Source organism: Cuculus canorus, chromosome W (assembly GCF_017976375.1).
Source record: "Cuculus canorus isolate bCucCan1 chromosome W, bCucCan1.pri, whole genome shotgun sequence".
Taxonomy (NCBI): Eukaryota; Metazoa; Chordata; class Aves; order Cuculiformes; family Cuculidae; genus Cuculus; species Cuculus canorus.
The window spans coordinates 4283113-4310270 of record NC_071440.1 but is presented as its reverse complement, the minus strand read 5'-3'; the positions used below and the strand labels follow the sequence as shown (position 1 = coordinate 4310270).

At 42.8% G+C, this 27158-nt stretch overlaps 1 protein-coding gene across 1 annotated transcript in view; it reads right to left on the bottom strand.

Moving 5' to 3' along the window:
- Positions 1 to 22382, bottom strand: part of LOC128850195 (amyloid-beta A4 precursor protein-binding family A member 1-like) — an 86530-nt gene extending 64148 nt beyond the window's left edge. The window contains 1 exon segment of the mRNA XM_054053182.1: positions 22305 to 22382. Coding sequence (XP_053909157.1) covers positions 22305 to 22382 — 78 coding nt within the window.
- Between the last annotated feature and the right edge of the window lie 4776 nt (positions 22383 to 27158).

Below are 27158 nucleotides of genomic sequence, written 5' to 3'. Positions count from 1 at the left end.
ACTGTAAGCCCTCTCTGTCGAGTGACCCAGAAGGAGAAAAGTTATAGATTGGGTTCTGAGCAGCAACAAGCCTTTGAAAAAATTAAATGTTAAATAGTTTGTGCAGTAGCCCTTAGGCCAGTCTGGACAGGACAAAATGTGAGAAAACATACTTTACAACGCAGCCAGGGACCATGGTCTCAACTGGAGCCTCTGGCAGAAAGCACCCAGAGAGACTTGAGGTCAACTTCTAGGGCTTTGGTGCCAGATATATAGAGGATCTGGGATCTATTACACTCCAACTGAAAAATAAATATTAGCAGCATATGAAGGGGTTTGATGAGCAAAAGCAGACGGGGGGGGGGGGGGGGGGGGGTGGGGGGGGAGGGGGGGTTGGGAATGCTCACTGGAACTCGTGCTTTTTGCTGGTAAAGGCCTTGAAAGCTGATAAGGGGAGCCAGCTTGCAGAAGTTTACTGATAACAAGGGGGTTGGAATGTGCACCCTAGCAGAAAGCTGGCTGCATCTTGTTCAGTAGTCTCAGAAGAGGACCGCGCTTGCGCACAGTTCGAGGAGAAAAAATTCATCCTGAGGAAGGCTGTTGATTTCATCCCTGAGACCCTGGCCCACGACCACCAGGAGGCACTACACAGGCGCAAGACTGGAGCGAACTTTCCAGAATTAATTATAATACAAAGCAGGGAAAAGTTATGAATATGTAGTAGACGCTTATAACTATGCATGTCTTTACACTATAAGTAGCTGTTTGTTAAGTTATGCGGTGTGTAAGCTAGGAGGAGAACCCCCTTGCACCCCAGCGCTGGAAATAAACATACCTGCTTTATAACTCATTTTTGGGTTATAGTGTTTGTTTCTGCTGAACAATTTGGCACCCCAGATGGGACACCCTCTCTGCCCGGCTGCAGGATCGGTGGGGAGTAGGACATTCAAAGGCATGCCCCGGACTGCTTCTCTGGAGAATCTCCCATCCCTACCCAATCGCTGTGTGGGGAGAGACGGCCCATCAGCAGGCGGACCAGGTATGTGCTTTGGGGACTACCTGCAGGGGAAACAGGGGAAGAATCTATAAGCTGTGTATGGGACGCCTCATACTAAGATGAGGAGTAGGATAGGTTATCAAGAACCTGTAAGCCGTTTTTGCGTGAGGTGAGATAACTATACTGCTCGCCCCTGGGAATTGGTGGTTTGGGCCCAAAGGGAGTGCTTCCTACTGAGATAGCAGAAGCACCGGGAAAGTATGGTTCTGGGATCCTGTAAGGCACTTTGGTGGACTGGGTACTCCTTGCTGGGGTAAAAGGAGTGCCATGTGGGATAGCTATCATCTTCTACATCTGTTGCAAATCTTCAGTACCAGTACCTGTATATTTTAACATCATTTAGAGCCTATTTTAAGTCAAGCGCTTGTGTGGGAGTGTATGGTAGCGTGATTGGGATGCGTGATTAAGCGCAGAGCGAGTGCGGAGTTCTGATCTGCGGTTCTGTTCTCCCACCAGGGAATACAGCCGGAGACAACGAAGAGAGAGATCACTGTTATAGGTTGTGTGTTTTGTGTCATAAGTGTACTCTGTGAATTGTTTGATGTATAATAGAGTACCGGTGGAACTGAGAGGAACAGCTTACAGGGGGACGTTATTCCTCCATAGACAGGAGGGCCAGAGACAGACGAAGTGCTCAAAACTGTTGAAAGACTTGCAAATTGGTTAGCAGCCCTGCTTGTCTTGGTTAATCCTAGGAACACACCTACGAAACCTTTCAATTCCAAACGTCCATTGAGCTGGCAAATAGGTATAATTACCTCGGACCTTTGGAATGGAAGGCTGCAAAGGGTGAAATTTTAAAATACCTAGCATAGAAAAAGGAGGGAAAAAAAGAGAGAAAAACGGGAGAAGTGGCTGAGAGTGCCCCTCCCTTCTCCTCCTTCCTGGAATGCGAGTTAGGCTTATCTGTTTATCTGTTGAAGCAGTTTCATTGTTGTGTGTGAGTTAACACTCCCCCTCCCGGAATGTGAGTTAAGTGTTTTGTGTGAGAGAAAGAATAAATTGAAAGTGTAAAAGCAAAAAGGTTTGCATGGATAGAGTCAGTGGAGTCAGGTTGTCTGAAACGGTTTGTGTGGAAGTTATAGAAAGGAAGAGCTAGAAGGTAGTTTTTGCAGTGGGGAAAAAGCCAAGCAAAGAATTTCCTCAGGCAAGCCCCTTAGGATGCATATTATAGCACTGGAAGGAACTGGGGAGGTGGGCAGGGGCTCAATGAGTAAGAAGATTTCAATACTGTTTTGTAACTAATGTTGTTTTCAAGGAGAGAAGGAAAGTGGAATGAAGTGCTTTTCACCCTCCGAAACCATCCGGAGTGGCAAAGGGACTGTGGGATTGTGCCGCCACAGGACCCTATGGTACTTGCCCTTGAGCAGGAAAATAACAGAGAGTTTAAAGGTAAACTGAGGCGGTGTTGCATGACGTGCAGTATTGGGCAAAGGTGCGCTAGAATAAATAAAATTCACCAGACACCATGTGAAGAATGTAGATGTAATTCATGTCAGAAAACACAATGTAACGCCTGTTGGTGCACGACCTGCAAATTAGCATTACAGACGATAGGGAAAAAGGCCTGCTGGAATGATTCGGAGCCTGAGTAAGGACCCCATAGGGAGGCATGGAACAATAGCAGGAGACTGCGGATTAACTTGATAACGACCTGAAAGATACCTCGTGCAGGAAACCGAGTTCAAAGTACAGAAGTGAAGAGAAGGAAAATGAAAAGGAGATCGCCACATGGACAATATCGACCTGCAAAATAATATAAAAGGAACTGAGAACTCGGACTTAAGTGTGCGTTGTTGGTGGAGCGGAGACTCCCCAGCGCACCCAGCGCTGTTTGCTTCTAATGCTTTCCCATATAAATATAATAAAGCAATCTTTTGCATAAATTACGATTGTGTATTTATAACAACCAGAACAAGATTTAACTGATTTGCTTAAGCCTCCCCCTCGCTCGATCACAGGAATGGGATACGAACTTGGATGGGACGCCACTCCCCGGATAGCCCGGCATCTTCCTGCATCAGGAAAAGGTCTGCTCTGACAGTTTTGCAGGCACCTCTCCGGGAAGACTGAGACATGAAAAAAAAAAAAAAAAAAACAACCAAAAAACCAATTGATTTTAAAACTGCAGGGGATTTGGAAAAAGTATTTTCCCCTCCGAGACCCAACGTGGGATCCAGACAGATCATGTAAACATGTAGAAAAAATTACAGGCATATCAAGGGTGGATCTCAAAGAGAATGAAAAGGGCCATTCCCAAACAATTAAACACGTCCCTCTGAGTCACCATCCGAATTCCTAGATCAACTGAGGGATATAATGTGCCCCAACACACTGCTGGATCCTGGGTCAAGGGTAGGAATACAACTACTAGTTTCTTTGGTTTTGGGCCAGTCTAAAAGAGGAATAGTGGCTCATGTGAAGGAAGACTGACAGGGACCTGGAGAATCCACCCTAGTGGATCCACTAGATATAATGAAGCCAGGGAAAGAGGAGAAGGTAGAATTTTAGTTGACACAGAGGCAACATATTCAGTTTTGAACCAAGCTTTGATGCCCCTAGGAAATGACTATATCATGGTAAAAGGGGCAACTGGCCAAAGTGAAAAGGCATATTTTTATGAACCTCTAGGATATAAACTGGGAAAACAATGGGGAATCCACAGATTCTTGGATATGCCCAACTCCCCGAAGGCACTTCTGAGGAGAGATTTATTAGAACAATTGGGTGCAATAATTAAATTTGAAAAGGGAGAGATTACTCTGGAGGTAAATGACCAGCAGTATATGCAAATAATGGGTTTATCCCTAGCCAGTGTTCCCACAGAAGGAAAAATCAGCGAAGAAATCATGAACCAGGTATACCCCGAGGTATGGACCACCAATATACCCAGGACTGACAGGTTGTAAATAAAATAACCAAAAACCTCTACACAGTGGTGGCACATCCATGTACCGTGTTGACTATATTAATACCTGAACTAACCTGGCTTACTGGTTTAGACCTGAAGGATGCCTGCTTTTGCCTCCCTCTCCATGAAGCCAGCCAGAAAACATTTGCATTTGAATGGGAAAACCCTGAAAGCGGGCACAGAACTCAACTCACCTGGATATTTGGTAATCAACTTGCAAAGGATCTTGAGGCCTGGGAAGCCCCATCTGAGGAAGGGAGACTGTTGCAGTATGTAGATGGCCCAAATAACGCAACGCGAGGTGATCTATTTGTGCTATGAAATCAGCGCTGGACAAAGAACTTTGGGACAGGCCTGAAAACAGGCAATATACCAAACTCCAAGACCGCAAACAGTGAAGGAGTTACGAAATTTCTTGGGGATGACTGGGTGGTGTCAGCTATGGATCTATTGTTGGAGAATGGATGCATGAATGGCTAACTGAACAAGGCCATGGATCTATGGAGAAAATGTGCGAGACACAGTTATCATGAGGCTTTTGTTTAGCATGAGTATCTCAGTGGAAACTTATCAGCTGCAAGGAAGATGTACCAGAAGTATGTTAAAACATGCTGATAAGGAAGAATGTGAAGATCGAATGGATCTGGAGATAAGCTGAACAAACAACTTGAAGGAAGCAGAAAGCAGGAAGCAGGAACATATCTTGGGCCCCCCAGTTGTATCCGCAAGTAGAAGGGAATAAGATTAAATGAATGTAGTAGTAGCCAATGATTGTTTGACAAATGTGTAACCAAACCAATCAAGTTTAGGGAATGACTAAGCAAAATGTAGTAAAAGGTATATAAACCGCAACTGTAATCAATAAAGTTGAAGCTTGCTTTATCACTCACATTGAGTCGTCTGCTTGCTTCCCTCGCCCGTCGCAATCTATAACTATGGGCTGGTTGTTAAACCTCTGTATGCACTAACCATCGCCGAACAGAAATACCTTCAATGGAGCAAAGAGGCTGTGCAAGCCTTTGAACAGCTGAAGAAAGGCCTGATGTCAGCCCCAGCCTAGGACTTCCAGATGCGAGTAAGCTATTTTTCCTTTTCTCTCATGAGAAGCAAGGGATTGCCCTAGGGAATGGCTGTTTATGAGCAGTTGCAGCCATCTAAACTAAACATAGTGTGCTAAACACTAGATGTGCTAAACATCCAGGAGGCACAAAGATTTACCCTGGGCCAGAAAATGACTGTGTTAGTGTCTGGAAGTGAAAGGTGGGCACTGGCTTTCTCCACAAAAGTTCCTAAAATACCAAGCTATAACGCTGGAACATGATGATATGGGAATTGTGGTTACTAACATCATCAACCCAGCTTCTTTTCTCAGTGGAAATACAGGAGAACCAGTGCACCAGGACTGCTTAGAGACCATCGAGGCCACATACTTGAGCCATTCGGACCTGAAAGACAGTCCCATGGAAGACACTGAGGGCTGTTTCATGGATGGAAACAGCTATGTCTTAAGCAATAAAAGACATGCCAGGGCAAAAACATCAAGTATGCAGAGGGATCCTGAGACTGCTGGAAGCAGTCCAGCTACCTGAGAAAGTGACAATCATGCACATCAAAGTGCACCAGAAAGTGAATTCGGAATTGGGGAGAGGAAATGAGCTGGAGGGCAGAGAGGCAAAACTGGCAGCAAAAGGCAAGGTAAAAACAGAAGGGGCTTTGATCCCTGACAGGCGAATCTCCCTAGATGGTAAGCCAGAATATACTAAGGAAGATCAGATAATCAGAAACTTATCACAGACCTGGAAGAGTCATATAATAAAGAGGGGTGGGTCCTCACTCCACAAGGGAAACTAATCATTCCCTCTTATTTAACGTCGTCTTTCACAAGGGAGGAATACAGAAAGAGACACGGGGGTGCAGAAGCTCTATATAAACACCTAATTAAAGGGATTGAAGATATAAATTTATTCACCACTGTGAGACAAGTGACTCGGCAGCGTGACCTTTGCCTCCAGACTAATCCCAAAATTACCCCAAACTAGAAATGGGCCAAATTGGAAGAGGTAATGGAACTGGGCAACAATGGCAGATTGATTTTTCAGAACTCCCAAGAAAAAGGGGGGAAGTCAATACTTATTGGTATTAACTGGTACCTTTTCAGGTTGGCCAGAGGCATTCCCTACTAGAACAGCCAAGGCTTGGGAGATAACCAGAACAATAATACAGGCGATAATACCATGCTTTGGGGTTTCAGCAACTATGTCTCCTGATAGGAGACCACATTTGATCTCAAAAGTAGTACAACAGATCAGTCACTATTTGCATATGAAACCATGACCTCCTACATGGTGGCATTGGACACATAACTCCGAAAAGATTGAAAAACATGAGGCTGAGACCCGAAGTAGGGATTTGGATGGACCCGTGCATAACATATGACCTGGAGATTATGTATATGTAAAGTCTTGCAGAGAGGACTCTGGAACCTCAGTGGGAAGGACCATTCCAGATGCTCCTTACGTCCTTCACAGCATTCAAAATCAAGGAGCAGAGTGCATGGATCCATCACACCCGAGTGAAAAAGGCACATAAATCTCCATGGAGGGTCATGCAAGTCCAATCAGGAAAATAATTTTTCTCATGATCATAATTCTAATCCAGGGAGGGAAAGGCACCTCTAGCCAAAAGAAAAGTGAGTGGCCTTGGTCTCAAGTTTTTATTGGGTATACTGGAGCCCTGGGAAATATTCTGATTAAAAGGGTTTAAATCTATCAACTGTGGTTATGCATGAAAATCAAGTATATGTGAGGCAAGAATGGAATGTGGATAGAGAACAGGGAATTCAGCAACTTCAGGGGACCGTAGGAGGAGAAATCAAAGTAGGATGCTGAATGGTTTATAGAGCTATCCATAAAAAGGCATCCCAAATTACTATCTCGACTACACCTACAGATAAGAATACAAAGACCTGTATTTCCAATGAATTAGACTGTTAGCATAATTTTACATTAGTACAGACCATTAAGGTGGTTTGTTTCTGGGCCTATGATACCATTGGGCTCTCATTCAAATTTAAAATAAATATTATAGCTAAGCCTGTTACAACCCAGAATTTATGAGATTGATCCGTATATAAGCAGGAATACAGGCCAACAGCAAATGCTGTCCAACCCATAGTGGTCTCTTAAACGTGTTGAACTGCTAATGAAAACTGATATTTCTGAAATTCAACCAGCATGCTCACATTTCCTCAAAACATCCTTCGAGGGCTGGACAACCTGGCTGTGAAAACAAGTGCCCTTCAGGGGCAGAACACAAAGGGGCCTAACAGGAGTGTTAGAGACAGGATTGGGAGTCCTAAATGGAATCTACTCAGAAATACTAATGAACAAATTGGCCACCACAACTAGTGATTTAAGAAAATTAAGGTAACCTTTACAGTCTTCTCTATTAGCTTTAGGAACTAATCAGTTATCAGAAATGTTACCAAAGTGGGAAAAGGTGGAGGAACAAGACCATGAATTAATAGGAAATGCACTCGGTGTGATCCAAGTTAACGTTTCTTTGGCCCTCAGTTGTATACAGGAACAATTATGGATGCAATCAGTGGCCACCTTAATTATAAGAGAAGGTGGTGAGGATACTTTCCCCACTGAAATCCGCCAAGTGGTTTGGGACAGTGCCACTGGCTTAGAGAGGAAGCTTCAATCCTGGTAGACTCTGGTAAATTTTAATGGTGAATTTTTAAATGGTGAACAGGAGATGGCAAGCTGTAAATTTAGAATCTTGCATTACATGAGAACAACAAGGATTCATTTGCTAAACAATGCAATCAATGCTCAAAACATCTGCCTCGACACTGAGCAAAGCATCTGTCACTTTGAGATCCATCCAGACACTAATCAGATGACCGTAATTGTATATATGGGCCAGGGTTCTGTGTGTTTGAGAACTGCTTGTACCTCTACAGTTATAGATGACATAATTATGGATAGTAAGAATCACTCTAATTTCTATATTTGTAATTTTGTTAAGATTGTTGGGTGTGACTTTTCTTATTTAGCACCAGTCGTATCTCATCAGCTGATAAAAATCCAATTATACCATGTTTCACAAATTTTCACCTGTACCTATTGGAATGAATCTTACATTGATGAAATAATTAATCAAACATCAAAATGGCATTCTAAATAAGTTGTGTCACCCCATTATTGTCCTTTTGATGCTAGTTTTAGTTAGCTTTGTTTTCTCTGCTATGTTATTTATTTGGAATTGGAGAATGCTACAACGACTAACAATTTTGACTTCCATGACTAGTGCCCATGAGAATGCATTAAAAGGCAATTTTCCAACAAAATATCATCCAATTGCCTTTCAAGAAATAGATTATACGTTTGGCAAATGAATTTGCCCATGTTAAAAGACAGGGGGGGAACTGATGAGCGAAAGCAGACAGGGAGGGGTTGAGAAGCTAAGGAGTTAGAAGAACTTAGTTCATTGTAAATGTAAGCTAACACCATATTAGGAAAAAAATTGCTCACTGCAACCCATATTGTTCACCTTGAAGACCCTGAAAGTTGATAATGAAGGAGCCAGCTAGCAGAAGTGTACTGATAAGTGGGCATTGGAATGCAGAAAGCTGGAAAACAACCAGAAGGGACTGTGCCTGCACGCAGTTCAAGGAGAAAAACTTTTTTCATCCTGAGGAAGACTTCTTACTTCATCCCTATGACCCCAGCCCACGACCACCAGGAGGCACTACGCAGGCGCAAGACTGAAGTGAACCTTCCAGAACTAATTATAATACGAAGCGGGAAAGGTTACGAATATGTAGTAGGTGCTTATAACTATGCATGTCTTTACACTATAAGTAGCTGTTTGTTAAGTTATATGGTGTTCAAGCTAGGAGGAGAACCCCCTTGTACCCCACTGATGGAAATAAACATACCTGCTTTATAACTCATTTTGGGTTATAGGGTTTGATTCCACAAAACACCTTCCAATCTTAACTATTCTATGGACAAAAGAGTTACATGCACAATTATAAATTACTGCAATTAAAAATGACAGGTAAGAAGACTTCTGGGAACTCACAGTAGTGGACTTCTTTGGGGGTGCTTTTTGACTCAGAAGTTGAGCACGCATCTCATTTTTTATTAGCTAGATATCACAACTGTAGTAGCAAAGAATGTTTATTTTATAGGTATTTTCAGCATTTGTAAAAAAATATATTACACATCCATTTCTGGAAGCATGACAGGTACAGGCTGCAGAGATAAGGACAGTCAGTTTAGATTTTAAATACAATGCAGTAGAATTTAAGCCATTGTGACTGGAATATTTCAGGGAACTAGTTGGTTTGGAGCTTGTAAGCCACATTCAAAATGAATACTCAGTAGAATACATCAGTATGGCAAGGAGTATCACCTGACATAAGGTAATGAATAGCAAAGATAAGAATTAATACTACATGTCTGATCTGGCCCATACCCATATTAGCTCACCCTTAATAATATGCAACATTTGGGGAAAATCTATGCCTTCCAGCCTTTCTACTATAGTTTCTTAGTGGCTATGACAGATCCATAGGGCATGCCAAGATAAGCTATAATTCTACAGCCCAATAAGGCCACAAATAGGGAAAGAGAAAAAAAAAACCAAACAAAAAAAAAAGAAATTCTTTCATACCAAGTTCAAGTCCTCAGTCTCTTTCCAAACACAGTTCTACATGTGATGATAATGAAACAAGCTGCAGTAAATTGCTTCTGTTAAGACTAAACTTCCCAGAAAAAAAAAGGTAAAATATTTATGGCTGCATCAACCTGGAAGATAATTTAAGCACTCCACACCCTAATTGCACCAGAACCTATACAGATGCTCCTCCAGGAAGAGTCAAGAGGTCTCCCTTTCCTAAAATTAGTATTTGATATTAACATCTGATTAACTCCCTCTCCCAGCTCAAAGATGAAGGGAAGCATAAAAATAGGAGTGGGAAGGTCTCCTCTCCCTTGAGCCTCTCCCATAAGCCAGAAGCCTAGTAGGACCCTGAAAGGACACATCTTCATACTCTGTCCAGTTACAACCATGTTCTGCTTGCTCAGCAATTAGTTTCCTCCTCTTGACCTCCATTTTTCCTTTTAATCAGAGGAGTGATAAAAAAAAATTATGGTAGACTATAAATAATTCTGTACAGTAACATTCCATGCATTTCTCAATATTATTAAAATAACCCACTGCACACAGCTATTTGTTGAAGCTACCACTTGCAGTTGAGTCTATGGCGTTAATATATCTTTATATCTTTCACTGCAGCTCAAAAAGCAGATGTGAATTTCTCTCATACACACTTAAAGTCTTACAACCTACTATCATCCATTCCCATGTTCTCATTCATACGTTTCACACACCAAGTATCTGCCCCAGCACTGCACTCCTGATGCTAATGGCTGCCATTGCCTAATTTTTTTATTTTTTACAATATGCTTAACTAAAAAGAAATCCCGTAATCCCGTGAAACAAAGAGTATACTCTACAATGTTACACAGTTTATACATATCACAGATTAATACAATAATTATGTGCTGGATGCACCAGACGTGTGCATACACACAATCTTACACGCAGTCATCCAGACCCTCTTACTGTTACTCCAAATGAGACCTATCCTTCCTCAGGAAAACTTAGCAAATATCACCAGTACAACATATAAAACAGCTTTGTAACCGACAGGGATTTCTCCCTCCCCTCCTAGTGCAGTCCTCCCCCTATCTAGTTCAGCCCTTAAAAAGAGCAGCCGCCTTATACCTTGACTTGATTCCGTGCCAACTACCTCGGCGCGCAGAACAGCAATTATGGCACCAGTGAAACTGACAGCACAAATAACGACAGGAAATCTAGGAAACAAGCCTTTCCTTCAACTGCTGCTGTCTCTAACTCCACCGTTTTCTTTCTTCTCCTAGTCTGGCAATCAGCAGCAGAGCCTGCTCTTGCTTACTCCTCACTTACCCCGCCTCCCTCCACGTGATCAGCTTTCTCTCTCCAGCTCCTAACACACCGAGAAAAGGGGGGTGGGATGAGCCGATTTTTTTGCAGGTAGGCGCCCCTAATACAGGCAGCAAGCTAGCTATTTCTTCCCCTAATAGAAGAGAATAGTGCAGGATCCTAGCTGCTCTCTAACAGCAAAACAAATGCGTTAAATTGGATCCTGTTACTCAGGAAAGGGTATGTATGCAGCCAACGATCTATGTGTTGTATAGAGCCTCTAGTCAGTGTATCCTTTTATCTGAAGGATTTCAGTTGCTGTTACTTATTGTATCCTGCTTATCTGACACAGTTTTGGTCAAGGATGGGTTGTGTAACCTAGAGGTACATAAAACCTGTAACTGCCTCATTTGGACAGAGTTCATATTAGCAAAGGCTGTCACTTGGCTGCTCTGTGTTCTCTCCAATCGCGATAGCAATATTTTTTTTTCTGTTCTGACTTAATCTAGATTGTATTCTGGTTATTTCTGTGAGAGCTATTGCTTGCTATATCTTGTAGGTAGTCTTTCAAGCTACTGCTCTACATAGTAGTGCCCTATTTCAAAGATACAACCAGAATCCTTAATTTATAAAGATAATACCTTTCATTTTACAACATTTCAATACATATGGCTTGATTGTAATAAATTAACACAACTATTGCAGGACAGACACCTATCTGAGAAAAAAATTGCATAACCCTCTTGTAACAAAAATCAAAGTTTTTATTATAGGAGAAGAGGAGACTCTAAGTCATTTGAAAGCTAATACAAAATTACAGTATTTCCATCCTAATTCAGGTAGGTTTTAGTTATATTGCTAATCTGTCTCTTCAGAGGCTGTTCTTATGTCATGGTATTAATTTAGAATAGACTTCTGTTTATTCCTCTACCAAAAAACCACCAGAGGCTCCTATCTGAAAAAGACTGTTCTTTGTTAGAGTAGGGCCTGAGAGCCACTTGGCTGTATTCTATACTCTAGTCGACATGCTACAGAACACTGTAAATGCAAACTCTAAAACGCACAATGCAAAGGCATTTGTTGAAAGAGGAGAGAGAGAAAAGCTTAAACTTCTTGAACAGAAGTGTTGAGGGTTTTTTGGTGTTCTTTTGTTGTTGTTGCATATGTAACTGCTATCATAATTGCTATCTCAAACTGCAAAACACTTCATTTTCCCCATCTTTCCTTACTGTTTTTATTGATTGATATTGTCCTTTTCCATCCCAGAAACAACTTTCTGATGTACTACTTGGGGTAATTTGCAAGGAATGCAAATCAGCCATCTGATCAATTTATTTTGTCTTCTTTTTCTGACTAACATACTGTACTAGTTTTGGCTGGGATAGAGTCAAATTTCTTCATAGTAGCTTGTATGGGACTATGTTTTGGATTTGTGATGAAAACAGTGTCGGTAATACAGGAATGTTTTAGTTACTGCTGAGTTGTGCTTACAGAGTCAAGCCTTCTCTGCTTCTCATGTTGCCCTGCCAGTGAGTAGGCTGAAGTCTCCTAGCAGATGAGGCCTATGATTGTCATGCTTCCTGTAGTTGAAGTAAGAACATTTCATCAACATCCTCCCCTTGATCAGGCAGCCTATTTTTGGTAGGGGTTTTGGGTGCTTTGGTTTTGGTTTTTTTAACTTGCTACTTTCAAGACTTGGGCCAAAGGCACAGAAGTCCTCTTAGAGTGAAAAGGCCAACATTAAACTTGATGTATCTTTAAGGTCAGATCCACTCAAGATCCACTAGGGGTGTGCACACCCACATTCACCCTCCCTCACAAAGGACCCTCCCTCCAAGCACACATACACCTTTAACACTTGAAAGTTTAAAATTAAAGTTTTCATAAGTCATGAAACATTAGCTTCTGAGTCCACTACTACTAGAACTGCACAACCTGCGTTAAAGATGCTTCACGATATGTGAAAGGCTTTCAAAATTGAAAATATTTTATGGTTCTGGTACTAGACCAACAAGTTTGAAAGAAAGCAATTGAATCTCAAGCATCCTACCTTTTTGTTTAGCTTTGTCAGAAGTAGTTAAATCAAGAGTGAAGAAATGACTATCAGAAGACAGCAACAGTAACTGCTCTACAAGTACAGGCAAGCCAGGAGCTAAAGGCAACAGCAAGGCAGACAAGAGTAGTGATCTTGCTAGTGAGGTACAGCCCTACCACACTTAAGAAGAGCAGGGGTAGTGATGGCAACAGAACCCTCAAAAGCCATCAGCCCACTGTCCAGATGTGTCACCTTCCAAATGAGTACAGGGGAAAAGCTTTCCCCATAGCACCTTACAGACTGATGGGGATTACTGCCTACCCAGGGGTATGGGACTCATTATGAGATGCAGGGTAAGAGTATTTTGGGACTGCAAAAGATTTATAATGGAATGTTTAGAAGAAGGACCAAGGTCAGGGAAAGGGAGGGATCAAGGTGACTTGGGGAAGAATAAACATGGGAAAACAGAGGGAAAAGGGGATAAAAGGAATGAGTTATGTAAATGGGTGGCATATCAGTATGCTTCTCTGGTCACACTCTGCTCCTGATCAGTGCAGTCTGTCCTGTTGTACTGGTTTTGGCTATGTCAGAGTTCATTTTCTTCACAGCAGCTAGTATGGGGCTATGTTTTGGATTTGTGCTGGAAACAGTGTTGATAGCACAGGGATGTTTTTGTTACTACGGAGCAGTGCTTACACAGTCAAGGCCTTTTCTGATTCTCACACTGCCCCACCAGCAAGTAGGCTGGGGGTGTGCAATAAGGTGGGAGGGGACACAGCTGGGACAGCTGATCACTTTGGTGGCTATATATGTATTAGTTCAGTTGATCTTATGTTGTAGCTAATTGGTATATAAAAGAACAAGGCATAACACAAGCAGAGGCAAGAACAATAATGCTGAATATGTAAGAGGATAAGGAAGGAGGGGGAGAGCTGCTCCAGGCGCCAGAGAACCATGGAACCATGGTGGAGCAGGTTGTCCTGCAGCCCATGGAGGACCACAGTGGACATATATCCACACTGCAGCCTGTGGAGGAGCAGGTGGATGTGCCCTAAAGGAAGCTGCAACCTGTGGAAAGCCCATGCTGGAGCAGGCTTCTAGCAGGACCCGTGTCCCATGGAGATGAACCCATGCAGGAGCAGGTTTTCTGGCAAGACCTCTGACCCTCTGAGGGACCCAAGCTGGAAAAGAGCCATGCTGGAGCAGTGCTCGAAGAACTGCAACCTCAAGTTGAGCATGTTTTGCCTGTGACAGTAATTGGTATGTAATATCCCTGTCCTTATCTTGACCTATGATCTTTTAATTCTATTTTCTCCCACCCCCAGTCCCGCTGATGAAAGAGGTGTGAGCGCGCAGCCTGGTCATCACCTGGCAGCCAGCCAAGGTCAACTCACCATAGTCCTTTAATGGCTTCCAACTTGGGGCTCTGAGGAAATCAAGATAAGGGCAGAAACTGTGAGAGGCAACAGGAAAACATAATGTAAACATTGATAGAGAACAGAATAACTGTGAGGAATTTATGTTGTAATTGTGGTGAAGGAGTGAAGAGTAGAGTGTGTGTAAATGAATGAGGGATTGCACCTCCATTTTCTCTGGCATTGACGTGACTATCTTTGTTGCACGGGCACCTGAGGTTCTTGTACATCCTCATGTAAGATGCTTGATTCTATTTGTTGGGTGTGTGGAATCTGGTTTTATCATGACATAAGAGGAAACAACTTGTTGATGAGGCAACAGAGAAAAGTGCTTCAAGGCAGGTGACCCCTGGGTGACAGGGTGCGTTAGGAGTATTTGGGTGGGTGGCTAAGGCAGTTATCACATACTATAGCCTGGGATTTTACACTTGAACAGATATAATCCTGTTGAACTGGCATGCCACCTGATGGAAAAGTGCCTTGCCTCTCCCTTCAACGGGGATGTTATGATGAGGATGGTGAGACACTGGAACAGGTTGCCCAGAGAGGTGGTAGATGCCCCATCCCTGGAAACAGGCAAGGTCATGTTGGGCAGGGCTCCGAGCAATGCAATCTAGTTGATGTCCCTGCTCATTGCAGGAGAGTTGGACTAGCTGACCTTTAAAGGTCCCTTCCAACCCAAACTATTCTATGAATTTATGATTCTAGCTCCTACCACCTGCTACTGGTGGTAGAGGAGGAGATGGGTAGAAAAACAAAGGCGTGTAAAGGGAAAGCTCTGATCACTGTGCCATGCAAGATCCCAGTTGAGAATCAGAAGCTCTTAGCATTGTTTCGGGACTTGGCCTATGCCTATCAAGACTCTGTTCAGCACAATCATAGAAGCAGGGCCTCTACATGTGAGGACATCATGGTTGAGACAGGAATCCAAACCCCAACTACAGTAACCGCCCCAATAGCCAAAACAAAATGCCGGAAACATACACTAAGGTGTCCATACAATTGATTAGAAAAGGAGAACAGTATACTGACAATTTTTATCCAATTTATAACAAACCAGTGTAATGGGTATTGCTTGACCCAAATTGGCCAGGAAGAGGAGGCGGAGGCAGTGGAGGGATTTTGTGGCTTCCAAGGTCGCCATTGTTCAGAGACTGGCTTGGCCTTAGTCTGATTGCAGGATGAGAACAAAACAGAATAGAGTAGAATAAAACAGAATAGAATATTTCAGTTGGAAGGGTCCTAAAATGATCATCCAGTCCAACTGCTTAACCAATTCAGGGCTGACCAAAAGTTACAGCATAGTATTAAGGGCATTGTCCAAATGCCTCTTAAACACTGATAGGCTTGGGGCATTGACCACCTCTCTAGGAAGCCTGTTACAGGATTTGACCACCCTCTCGATAAGTAAACACTTTGTAATGTCCAGTCTAAACCTCTTCTGGCTCACCTTTCAACCATGCCACGCATCCTGTCACTGGATCCCAGGGAGAAGAGATCAGCACTTCCCTCTCCACTTCCCCTCCTCAGGAAGTTGTGGAGAGCATTGTGGTCACCCCTCAGCCTCTTTTTTTTTTCCCAAACTACACAAGCCCAGCCTCCTCAGCTGCTCCTCACAGGACATGCCTTCCAGCCCTTTCACCAGCTTTGTTGTCCTCCTCTGGACACATTCAAGGACCTTCACATCCTTCTTAAATTGTGGGGCCCAGAACTACACACAACACTCAAGGTGAGGCTGCACCAGTACTCAGTACAGTGGGTACTCCTCCTCTTTTGACTGGCTGGATATGCTGTGTTTGCACCTCAGGATGCGATTTGCCCTCTTGGTTGCCAGGGCACTGCTGACTCCTATTGAGCTGCTGTCAACCAGCACCCCCAGATCCCTTTCTGCAGGGCTGCTCTCCAGCCACTCCTCTCCCAATCTGTACTTGTGCCAGATGTAGCCCCCCACCCCGCTCCCGCCTGGGTTTTCCTGGGCTTTTCCCGTCTCAGGGAAGTGTCCCACCGCCTCAGATGGCCACCCCACCGCAGTACTCACCGTCCTACCACTAGATGCCGCCGAAAAAGCTTATTCAGTTCTAAATAGCTATAAGGGACCTTTAAGTAAATTTAATGTGCCTGTAGTTGGGACCACAGGAAAGCAAGGGGTAAAACCCTTTTCTAAACCTATGAAATGTGGGATTGGCCAACGAGCAGTGGTTCGTGCATTCCTATATGTACTGGAGTGCCCGATACCTTTCTTGGGACAAGATTTGCTGAATAACTTGGGAGTTCAAAGTAGGTTTGACCAAGGAAAATAATCCAATTATGCGTTCCTGAGACTTATGCCTGACAGGCATAGATATGTGTGTTACAGGAGGTGGAATTCAAGAAGGCCAGGATGTACAAAGGATGGAGAAAATACCAGATGCAATCAGGGATGCAGTAACTCCACTTTTGTGGTCAACAAAGAAACCAGGTAGAGCCAAAATTGTGGAGTTGGTAAAGATCAAACTGAAACCAGGAGCTTGACCAGAATGTCACGTCAGCATACAACCCCCCTATGTTATGGGTGAAGAAGCCACATGGGCAATAGTAAGAGTACAGGTTGGTAATAGACCTGAGAGCTATACAAAGTGAGATCAGTCAGTACCCTGAAAGGAAGTACCACCTTAAATCCTGCCTCCTTAATGCCTATAGAAAAGGAAGAAGGCCTTAACCATGATTATTTGCAAGTTATTGAACAGGTGTATGCCAGCAGACCTATGAGACACACCTTTGAAAAATCCAGATGAAGAACTGTTTACCAATGGAATCAGCTTTGAGATTCAAGGGGAAAGAAAGGCTGAGTATGCTGTTGTGACCCTTGATGAACACAAGGAGTTAAGACCATTACCTTCCAATACCTCTGTACAAAAAGCTGAGCTGATTGCCTTGACTAAGAGCCTTAGAATTATTGGAGGGTAAGAGAGTAAACATTTATATGGACTCTATGCATTTGGAGTGATACATACCTATGGCACTATATGGAAAGAGAGAGGACTGTTGTCATCAAACAGAAACATCATAAAGTATGGATCAGAAATTGTACAGTTATTGGAAGTAGACAAAAGAGTTTGCAGTAATACATTGCAAAGCTCACCAATGAGGAAACACAGCCATCATGAGAAGTAACTGAAAAGCTAATGAGGCAGCAAAAGAAGGTGCTGTGGGACAAATGATAGCAGCTTTAATCCCAAACTGTGAGTTACAGGTGGAAGTTCCACAGGATACTGAAAAGAAGAATGGGGGATTGTTAGGGGAATTGTTAAGTATGCTAATTTCTTTAATCTGAAGGAAAAAGAAACTAATCACAGGAGTAGTGATCTGTGTATATACTGGAGGAGGAGATCCTACATTTCCAACATGGGACAGATAAAAAACCCCAAACAAACATGGGGAACTTCGGCCAGAGATGTGAATACTACCTCTTTCTGCATTACAGCAGGAAACTCTGTGGAAGGAATTTTAGCTCTTGTCTGATAGGAGTACTGACTTCCATAAGCCTGTTGAAAAACTAAACAATGTGAGGACATGGCTTGATTCCAACCTCTTCTGGAGTGTAATAGAACAGAAAGTCAAAGTTATGCATGGGTACACTTTAAACTACCTTTAGGGTGGTTTCTGATCTATGGTAAAAGAGCTTACACATTGCAGATGCTCACCGCCCTAGGAACTGAAATGGCACAGCTCTGAAAAGCAACTTTTGAAAACAGGGCAGCCATAGATTACTTGTTGCTAAGACATAATCATGGATGCAAGGATTATATGGGGATGTGCTGTTTTAATTTGACAGATAACTCTCAGTTAATAGAAGGAAAGGTAAGGGGACTGAAAGAATTGGCATAAAAATTTTCAGAAAAAGAGGGGCTGAATTGGTCTTGGCTGACCTCTTGGATACCAAAATTAAATTGGCTAAAACAACTGCTCTTGATGATTGTTCTTTTCATGGTATTAGTGATACTTTCCTGATGCACTGTACAATTCATTCCCCCATGTATATGGGAGAAAGCATGTTTGGGTTTGAACTTGATGAGACAAGACTGTGTCCCTGAGTTTGTACAGACTTAAAGATTGCACTGTCGTGTGTATGCCAACACAAGCAGCCGATGCCTTGGTGTGCCTGTGATATTAGTAGCAAACACAGAGCTTGCTAGCTAGCTTAAAGTCCTTGAATCATTAGCTGTACTTGTGGGATACTGATGAAGTATGTGAAAAGCAAAAAAGCAGAAAGCATAACAAGGAGATAAGGTGTACATCTTTAGCTGCAGTTCTTGTCTTTATCTTTATGAAGTCTTGAGAACAGGAATAGTGAAATTTTACTGGGGTAGCTGCTAACGAGCCAGATTAGGGTATATAAGCTCTGTACTTTCACTCAATAAATGATTTCGTTTGTACCACAAGTGAAGTCCGTGCCCGCCTGCTATGTTACCTCCGTGCCCTGTTTCACCCTGGCTCGTGAAAGTGGAGCATCCTCCCCCCTCCTCTCTTTATTCTCCTCTGCTACTCGCGATCCTCTGCAAACCTGGGCTAAGAAAAGGGAGCAGGCACAATTACAAGGGGAATCGGTGGGTGTTTTCCCAGTCTTTCACAATCAGCAAGGTGATCCACAATATGAACCTTCTGTGTGGGCTTTTTTAAAAGATCTCAGAAAAACTGCCACTGAGAATGGTCTTTATGTGCCATCTACGCAAACTTTTATAAAATCTGTGTTTGCAGAAGACTTGACTCCTTTTGACGTTACAAGCATTATAAGAACTATTTTAACATCTATGCAAATAGCAGTTTATGATGCTAAGTGGCGCCAACTTTGTCAGAATGCTACTGTCACAAACCTCCAATGCCCACAGGGAGACCTTGATCAATTGATGTTCAAATCGTTACAAAAGATGCAGGGGAACATGGGTTCTGGCCCTCTGTCAACAATGTCTGCGCCTCCTGCACCTGCAGATGACATCCCCTATTTAGAGCCGAGTGCAGGACAATCAGCAACTACCGACAACCCCTTTGATCCAGGTGCGATAGACACCGAGAAGGAGTCTGATCTATTTCCACCCTGTCCCTCGGACAGATGGGCACAAATTAGGAGGGAGATGCAGCAGGTTGAAGTGTTGCAAGTTTTTCCCATGATTTATTCACGAGATGCAGGTCTTCACTGGGAACCAGTTAGTTGTGAAGCGTTAAAAGAGATTCGAAAAGCTGTAAAAAGAGAAGGTACTAACTGTTTCGCCACCAAGCCATGGGTCCCAGCGCCACCCGCCCAGCCGAGGGAGGGCTGCCTCCATTGCATGCATGAATAATTCACAGCAACCACAGGACTGTCCTTTGCCGCAAAAATGCCGTAACAACTAAAGAGTATTGCCTGTTAAACAATCGATACAAACCTTATTTTATAATGCATGTGCATATTTTAAGTGTTGTATGTATTCAGTACCATGTATAGTTTAAATATCCATAACATTGGAAAATTGTGGATCCAATAGTGAACAACTCATATTGTTATTATTGATGAGTCATAACGAACATTGTATGGGTATATTAAGCTAGCTTTCAAAAAAATGGTTGTGTGTGTGTGTGTGTTTAAAGTGCTTTAAACGTCAATCACCACAATGTATGCCATGGAGGATTAAAAAGTGAGACTATATCTAGAAGATTCTAGATCAGTCTCAAGAGAGGGGATATGTTGCAAAAGAGGGTGCTGTTCTACACATCATAATAAGCAAACAGCAAAACAGACTAACGTTTGTTAAAATTAAATCAAATGACGTAGCAAACTTTGTGCTAATTAAAATAACAAAGCACCCAGAGAATCTAATAAAGTACATCCAGATAAAGTACGTCCTTCACATCTGGGCCTTGTACATCTGCATTAGAAGAGGTAAACATTAATCAGGCCCTGTCATCAGATCTGCCAACTTGGCAAAGGAATATAAGACACCCACCTCCAGAAGCAGATCACCTACTCACTGAGCATGTGTAGTAGAGAACTTGTATGATGCTGTTATGCCCCTGTCCACAAGCTACACTTGTGTTTGGGCCCTCTTTCGACCTGCACAGTCGCAGAAGGTGGTTCGATTATCTGTGCAGCAATCTGGAGGCCAACAAGGTCACTTTCAGGGTGAGATAAAAAAGCAAAATTTATTCTGGTCTCAACCAAAATAAACAGACCAAAATACTCGAGCGCACAGTCGAGATATGGGGGGCAACTTCCCAAAGTCGCGAAAACAGATTTGAATCTGTTCAGATCACAATCTGATCCCTGAACGCAGCCAAGGTCACTCGGATTCAATCTGACACACAAACCAATACCAGTCAAGAAACAGTAAGGTAAATGGGAGAGAGAGAGAAAGAGAAGGAGAGAGATAAAGGGAAAAGAAAGAATCACCACATTGATGGACAGCAGCAGTTCCTCAGGAACACGTGGTCGCTGCAGCAGCTTCTTCCCAGCTGCGTGGTCCAGGCTGGTCCAATCGGAGTGGTGGGTGAGAGAGCACCACATGGCTCCTTGCTAGTTCTTTTATAAGGGCAGTCCATGCCCCATCATCATGTGTTGGGGGAATCTTGCCACGTGTGTGCAGAAGCTCCTTCAGGAGGGTCCAGCCTGGGTGGTCCAGCGGGTGTGAGGTGGGGGGCAGCACCAGCCGCTGCCTCTCCTCCCCCATAGCAGCTGGCTCAGGATGGTGAGCTCGGCCAGGCGAGGGGAGCAGTGCTTACTGCGGCGATGAAGGAGACACAGATTTCACAAATTTCTTTAAGCATATTCTTTTTAATCAGCACGGCATACATGAGTCAAATTAAGAAAGTACTACTACTGTTTCTCTTAGTACTTAGTACTCGGTACTGGCTTCTCTCATTCAGGCAGACCTTTATACAATTCCCTGGTTTTCTCACCTTCAGACAAACAGGATGTTTTCATTTTGCCTGTTCCACACTCTCGTGACTGTTTTCAGCCATATCTCCAATTAATAGAATTGTAGAATCATAGAATAGTTTGGGTTGGAAGGGACCTTAAAGATCATCTAGTTCCAACTCCCCTGCCACTAAATCAGGCTGCCCAAGGCCCCATCCAACCTGGCCTTGAACACCTCCAGGGATGGGGTGTCCACAGCTTCCCTGGGCAACCTGTTCCAGTGCCTCAGCACTCTCATGGTGAAGAAATTCTTCCTAATGTCCAGTCTAAATCTGACCATCTCCAGTTTATACCCATTCCCCCTGGTCCTATCACCACAAGCCTTTATGAATAGCCCCTCTCCAGCTTTCCTGTAGGCCCCCTTCAGGTACTGCAAAGTGGCTAGAAGATCTCCTCTAAGCCTTCTCTTCTCCAGGCTGAACAAGCTCAACTCTCTCAGCCTGTCCTCATAGAGAAGGTGCTCCAGCCCTCCGATCATCTTTGTAGCCCTCCTCTGGACCCGTTCCAGCAGCTCCATATCCTTCTTACGTTGAGGATTCCAGAAATGGACACAGTACTCCAGATGAGGTCTGACAAGAGAGGAATAAAGAGGCAGAGTCACTCATTGCCTACTGGGTTGCAGCCAGCAGCAGAGCTAAAAGTTCTTCTTGGTGGCCAACACAGAGGCCAACTCAGTCTTGCCCTTGACTATGGTAGGAAGTGCTTGGCCAGCCCCAGTCCTTTCACCTGGCTGTCAATGCAGCATTTCACCTGCCTCATCCTGTAACAAATTGCTATCGTGGCAAAGCACAAGCAGATGGGCATTAGCAGAACAACTACCACAGGGTGCAGAAACGCATTGAAAATGCCAGTGGCTGTGGGAGACCAACTAAAGAAAGTTTCCCACCAATGGTGTTCTCCTACTCTCAATTCATTCCATTACCCTTTTTATAACTTTTCCACCATAATGTACAGTTTTTAAGATCTTTTTAGCTTCTGCCTTAGCATTTTAGCATTCTTACTATACTGTTGTTGACGATGATAGCTAAGTATGCCAGGAAGGTGTTTGCTGGGGTAGGTGATACACCCACAGCTACCATCATGGTACTTGCACTTTGTTATAGTTGTTTCAGTTTTCCCCAGGTGGCAGGATCACCTTGTGTTGTCCTCTTTCATTTTCGTGGTCTTTTATCTTCATTCAGGCTCAACTTCTCCATCTGAGGCATCTGGTTCTGGGTCATGTTTTTCCAGCTCATAGTAGGGCTTGATATATCATGCCAGAAACCATCGAGGTCCTGAGGGAAGAAGAACACAGACATACCCTGTCCCCCACGTTATTAGTTCAGCAGGATCATTCCACTGATTATTTGCCATAGGGTCCCTGTACATAACCTTTGGATGATGTGATAATTTCTCAGAAATTGAAAAATGCCTTTCTACAGCAGTCATATTTCTACCAGAAACCAAATTGTCATTTTAAAAAATTGAGAGTATAGATAGCATTGTCTAATTGTTCGGGGGGGGGGCATATTCCCCCTTTTTTGTTTTAATAACATATTTTTCATGGTTGAATGGCTACACTCAATGATAACTTGACCAGTAGGGTTGTGGGGTATACCTGTAACGTGTTCAATGCCCCATTGTTGCGAAAAAAGAGCAGTAGATTGAGAAGTATATCTGGGGGCATTATCTGTCTTTATTAGTTTAGGAATTCCAAGCATAACAAAGCAGCGAGTCCAATGTTGATGGACATACTGCCTCTTTTCAGTAGCATGAGCAGAGGCACACATAGCACCTGAAAAAGTATCTATGGATACGTGAACATAACGTAAGCGGTCAAGAGGTGCATGATCTGTTACATCTGTTTGCCAAATTTCAGTTGAATGAAGGCCATGGGGGTTAACTCCTTCATGTTTAGGTAGTGGAGTCACACGCTGGCACTTGGGACATGCCTGAATTATGTATTTTGCTTGGGAAAGAGTAATTTTAAATTATTTGCTTAGATTTTGCTTAGCATTTTGGTGAAAAATGGAATGTTAGGCTCTTGCATAATCAAGGGTTAAAATAGCTGCCGTGAAGGAATCTGCGGCTGCATTACTACATTTATTGCTCTTAAATCATGCAGTAATCACCATTTCCCAGATTTTTTAGGAATGACGAATATGGGAGTATTCCATGGACATCCAGCTTCTAATTGTTATGCTACTAAATGCTGCAATTGAAGAAGTTTTTCCCCTTTAAGAGACCACTGATAAAAAACGGGATAGGTTTCTCTCTTAACCAAGAGAGTTTGAGCAGGGGCTTTAGATCCGCGACCTTTAGGATAAAATTTTTTCTGTAGTAGTGATAGATACATTCCATTGCTTTAGTAAGTCTCTTCCCCATAAATTTATAGCTGTTAGCATTACATATGGTTGAATGCATGCTCGTGAATTTTCTGGTCCTGTCACTGGTAATAGTTTGGCACTCTTTATAGGAATTTGTATCCCACCTGTGCCTGTAACAATAGTGCAAGCTATGTCAAGAGGCCACTGAAGAGGCCATTCAGTTTGAGGAATTATAGAAACATCAGCTCCAGTATCTAATAGTCCTGTAAATGTCTTTCCCTGTATGTTAATTGTAAGTGTAGGTTGTTTTGCTGTGACTTGCTGAGCCCCAAATACCTGGGCAGAATTAGTACTGTCAAATCGTCCCTGCTCTCGAATCTGAGGGGAACTTTGGGGAACAGAAGAGGGTAACAAAATAATTAGTGCAACGTTCTGATTTATTGGTATGCAGCACAGGGTTTGAAAGGCATCTAGCATTATCTGAATCTGACCTATATAGTCTGAGTCAGTCATTCTCGGTAATACATATGAAGTTTGTTTTGAAATACTCAAACACCCTACAATCAGTCCCACATATCCTGTCGGTAAAGGTCCACACATATTAGTTCCTACTGTTTGAAATTTATGTGGTTGTAAAAGAGACAGTTCTTCTGAGACAGTTGCCAGATCCAATTGGGCACTGCCTGTTGTAACGGCTGAAAGGTCAGAGATTAAGTGTTTATCAGAGGTGGAGCATGGGTATATTGTACAGGAGTGTTCCATACCCTGTTGGTTTGAGGGGCACCAGGCTGCGCGCCCCTCTGCCCATTTCCCGAGAGAGAGTGCCCATTTTTATCAAATTTAGATTTTCATTGATTAGCCTAATGATATCCTTTCTGACATCGGGGACAGATCTGTTCAGGTTTTTTGTATTTAGGCATCTATCACTTGCAAGGACAGTCTCTGCTTATGTGTCCTTGTGTTCCACAATTAGAACATTTAATAGTGTCCTGATTAATTTGCAATTGAGCTAATGCAACAGCGAGAACCGACGCTCTGTGAGTTTCAGTTCCACCATGTTGACATACTTTAATATATTCTCTGAGGTCAGTCGCTTTTCCTTTCAGTGGTTTTAGTGCTGTTTGACAGTCAGTGTTTGCGTTTTCAAAACCTAATTGAAATAACAGGGTTTTAGCAGCTTCAGGGTTATCTACTTGCCTTGTAATTGCCCCTTGCAATCTATCTATAAGGGTCATATAGGGCTCCTGAGAACCTTGTCTTAATGTTGCAAAAGATCCTGTTGGTTGTTGAGAGTCAGGCACTCGTTTCCATATGGCTACAGCAATACGTGAGACTTGTTCAAAAACTCACCTGTCAAGGGCTATTTGTGCTTGTATAGGTATGTATTATCCTGTACCTATTAGCATATCCTGATGAATTGGTATTCCCACAGTCAAATTGTCCATCACTTGCTCTGTTACTAAATCATTATATTCTAATTGTCAAATGGCATATTGCGCTGAGGATAATACTGTTTTCAACAATATTTTCCAATCCCATGGTGTCATTATATATGCTGTAGCTACTGCCTCTATTATTCCTACAGTGAATGGATTTTGCACTCCATTATCCGTAACTGATTTTTTAAGCTCTTTGGTAGGGCAAAGTTTCATAAACTGGAGGCCAGTTTGGATCATGTATAACAGGAAAAGCAAAACTAAAATCACCCTGTTTCATAGATTCTTCTTTACACTTTTGCATTACTGATTTTATCTCTGTCAACTGATGTGATGATGTGACTGAGAGCTGCCCTGCAGAGAAGGACTTGGCCCAGGATTAAAAAGGTCCTCAGCCTCAGAGTAATTTGGGCTTTTTTAAACTGATCATGTATATTTTGGCTTTCATCTCTATCTTTTCTAACAACAGCCTCTGATGATTTGAGCTGTGCTAATGCAGAGTATAAGAATCGCCATGTCACAAGAACAGAATCAGGGATTTGAGCACCTGATGATTTACATGCCTGTAAGCATTCCCCTACTCGCTCCCAAATAGTACTATTAAAAGAACCATCTGCCGGAAACCAGTCACAATGCTCTTTTACCAGTAGTAATATATCTGTTAAATGTTTTTCAGTTTCTCTATAGCCAGCAGCATACAATACTTGTTGCAGTGCTATCAAATATAGTCTGTGCTCTTGCAAAGGTGTTTGTTCCACTGCAATATGATCCTGTAGCTTTCCCATTCAACAGGTGCTATGTACCCTTTTTTAAGGGCTGTGGCCACAAAAATCCTGAAAAAAATGAACAAATTCACCCGTCGTATCGCACATTCACCCAGAAGAGGCTCACACGGGGCACCATTCTGCAGCAATGAAGGAGACACAGACCTTGCAAATTTCTTTAAGCATTTCATTTTTAATCAGCAGGGCATACAGGAGTCAAATTAAGAAAGTCCTACTACTGTTTCTCTTAGTACTTAGTACTCAGTACTGACTTCTCTCATTCAGACAGATCTTTATATAGTTCCCTGGTTTTCCAACCTTCAGACAAACATGATGTTTTTGGTTTTGTCTATTTCACACTCTCGTGACTGTTTTCAGCCATATCTCCAATTCACTTATTCCCAGGCAGTTTTTCCCAGCCTGGCCTTGTCATCCTGTGCATTGATCTTGGAACACCTGGTATTTTTAATAATGTTTATTGTAATATGTTTGTGATGCCGTGAAAAAAGGCCAAACTCGATAATCAATGCCAATTTGATTATTAAGCAGGTATTTCTTTAATAAACAACACAACGTCAGACACGCAGGGAATCATTTTGCCTAATATGTGTGTCCATTGAGGCTGGTTACAGGACTTTTATACTGGTTAAACAAACATATTCATATAGTTTCCCAGAAACACTGGCTGCATATTCTGGAAATATTGATTAAACATACATAGAACTTATTATCATATCTGACGGAGTCAACGGGAGACAAGCACATCCGATGATGATCAACAAGTCTCAATTTATTGATACGATAGGCATGCTTTTATAATAGCAGTAATAAGGCTCATACATATTGCAAAAGTAAGGCTCATCATTGGTCCGATACAGAATGTCAGCCCTGCCTCTATTGCTGCATTCCTAGGATGTTTGTGGTTTTTCTAGGTCCTGTTTCTATCTCCTGTTGCCTAACTTCTTGCTCAAGGAGACTGTGGCCTTGTACAAGGCTGCTATTATTTCACCAGCTGTATTTTCTCATGTCCCTTCTCCTCAAGCCACGTCTCTACAAAAACTCTCCACATTTCCCCCGTTTTCTTTCTGAGCAAGAAGGTTCGTCTGACTCCAAAACGTGGGTTCCCCTATCTGACCGCAGTCTAGCTCGTGCACACTGCGTTTTACTCTGACTCTGACTCCATTGCATTAACAAGGATACATTAGGATGGAACAATGATAATTTCCCCAAGTAGCAAGGTCCTCCCTGTGGCTTTGCCGGTATACCATTTCAAGCTCTGTCTCCACAAATTAAAAATATCCTGGGGGGCAATTTCTTCGGGGCCGTAATGTTGGCACCGTTACATCGGG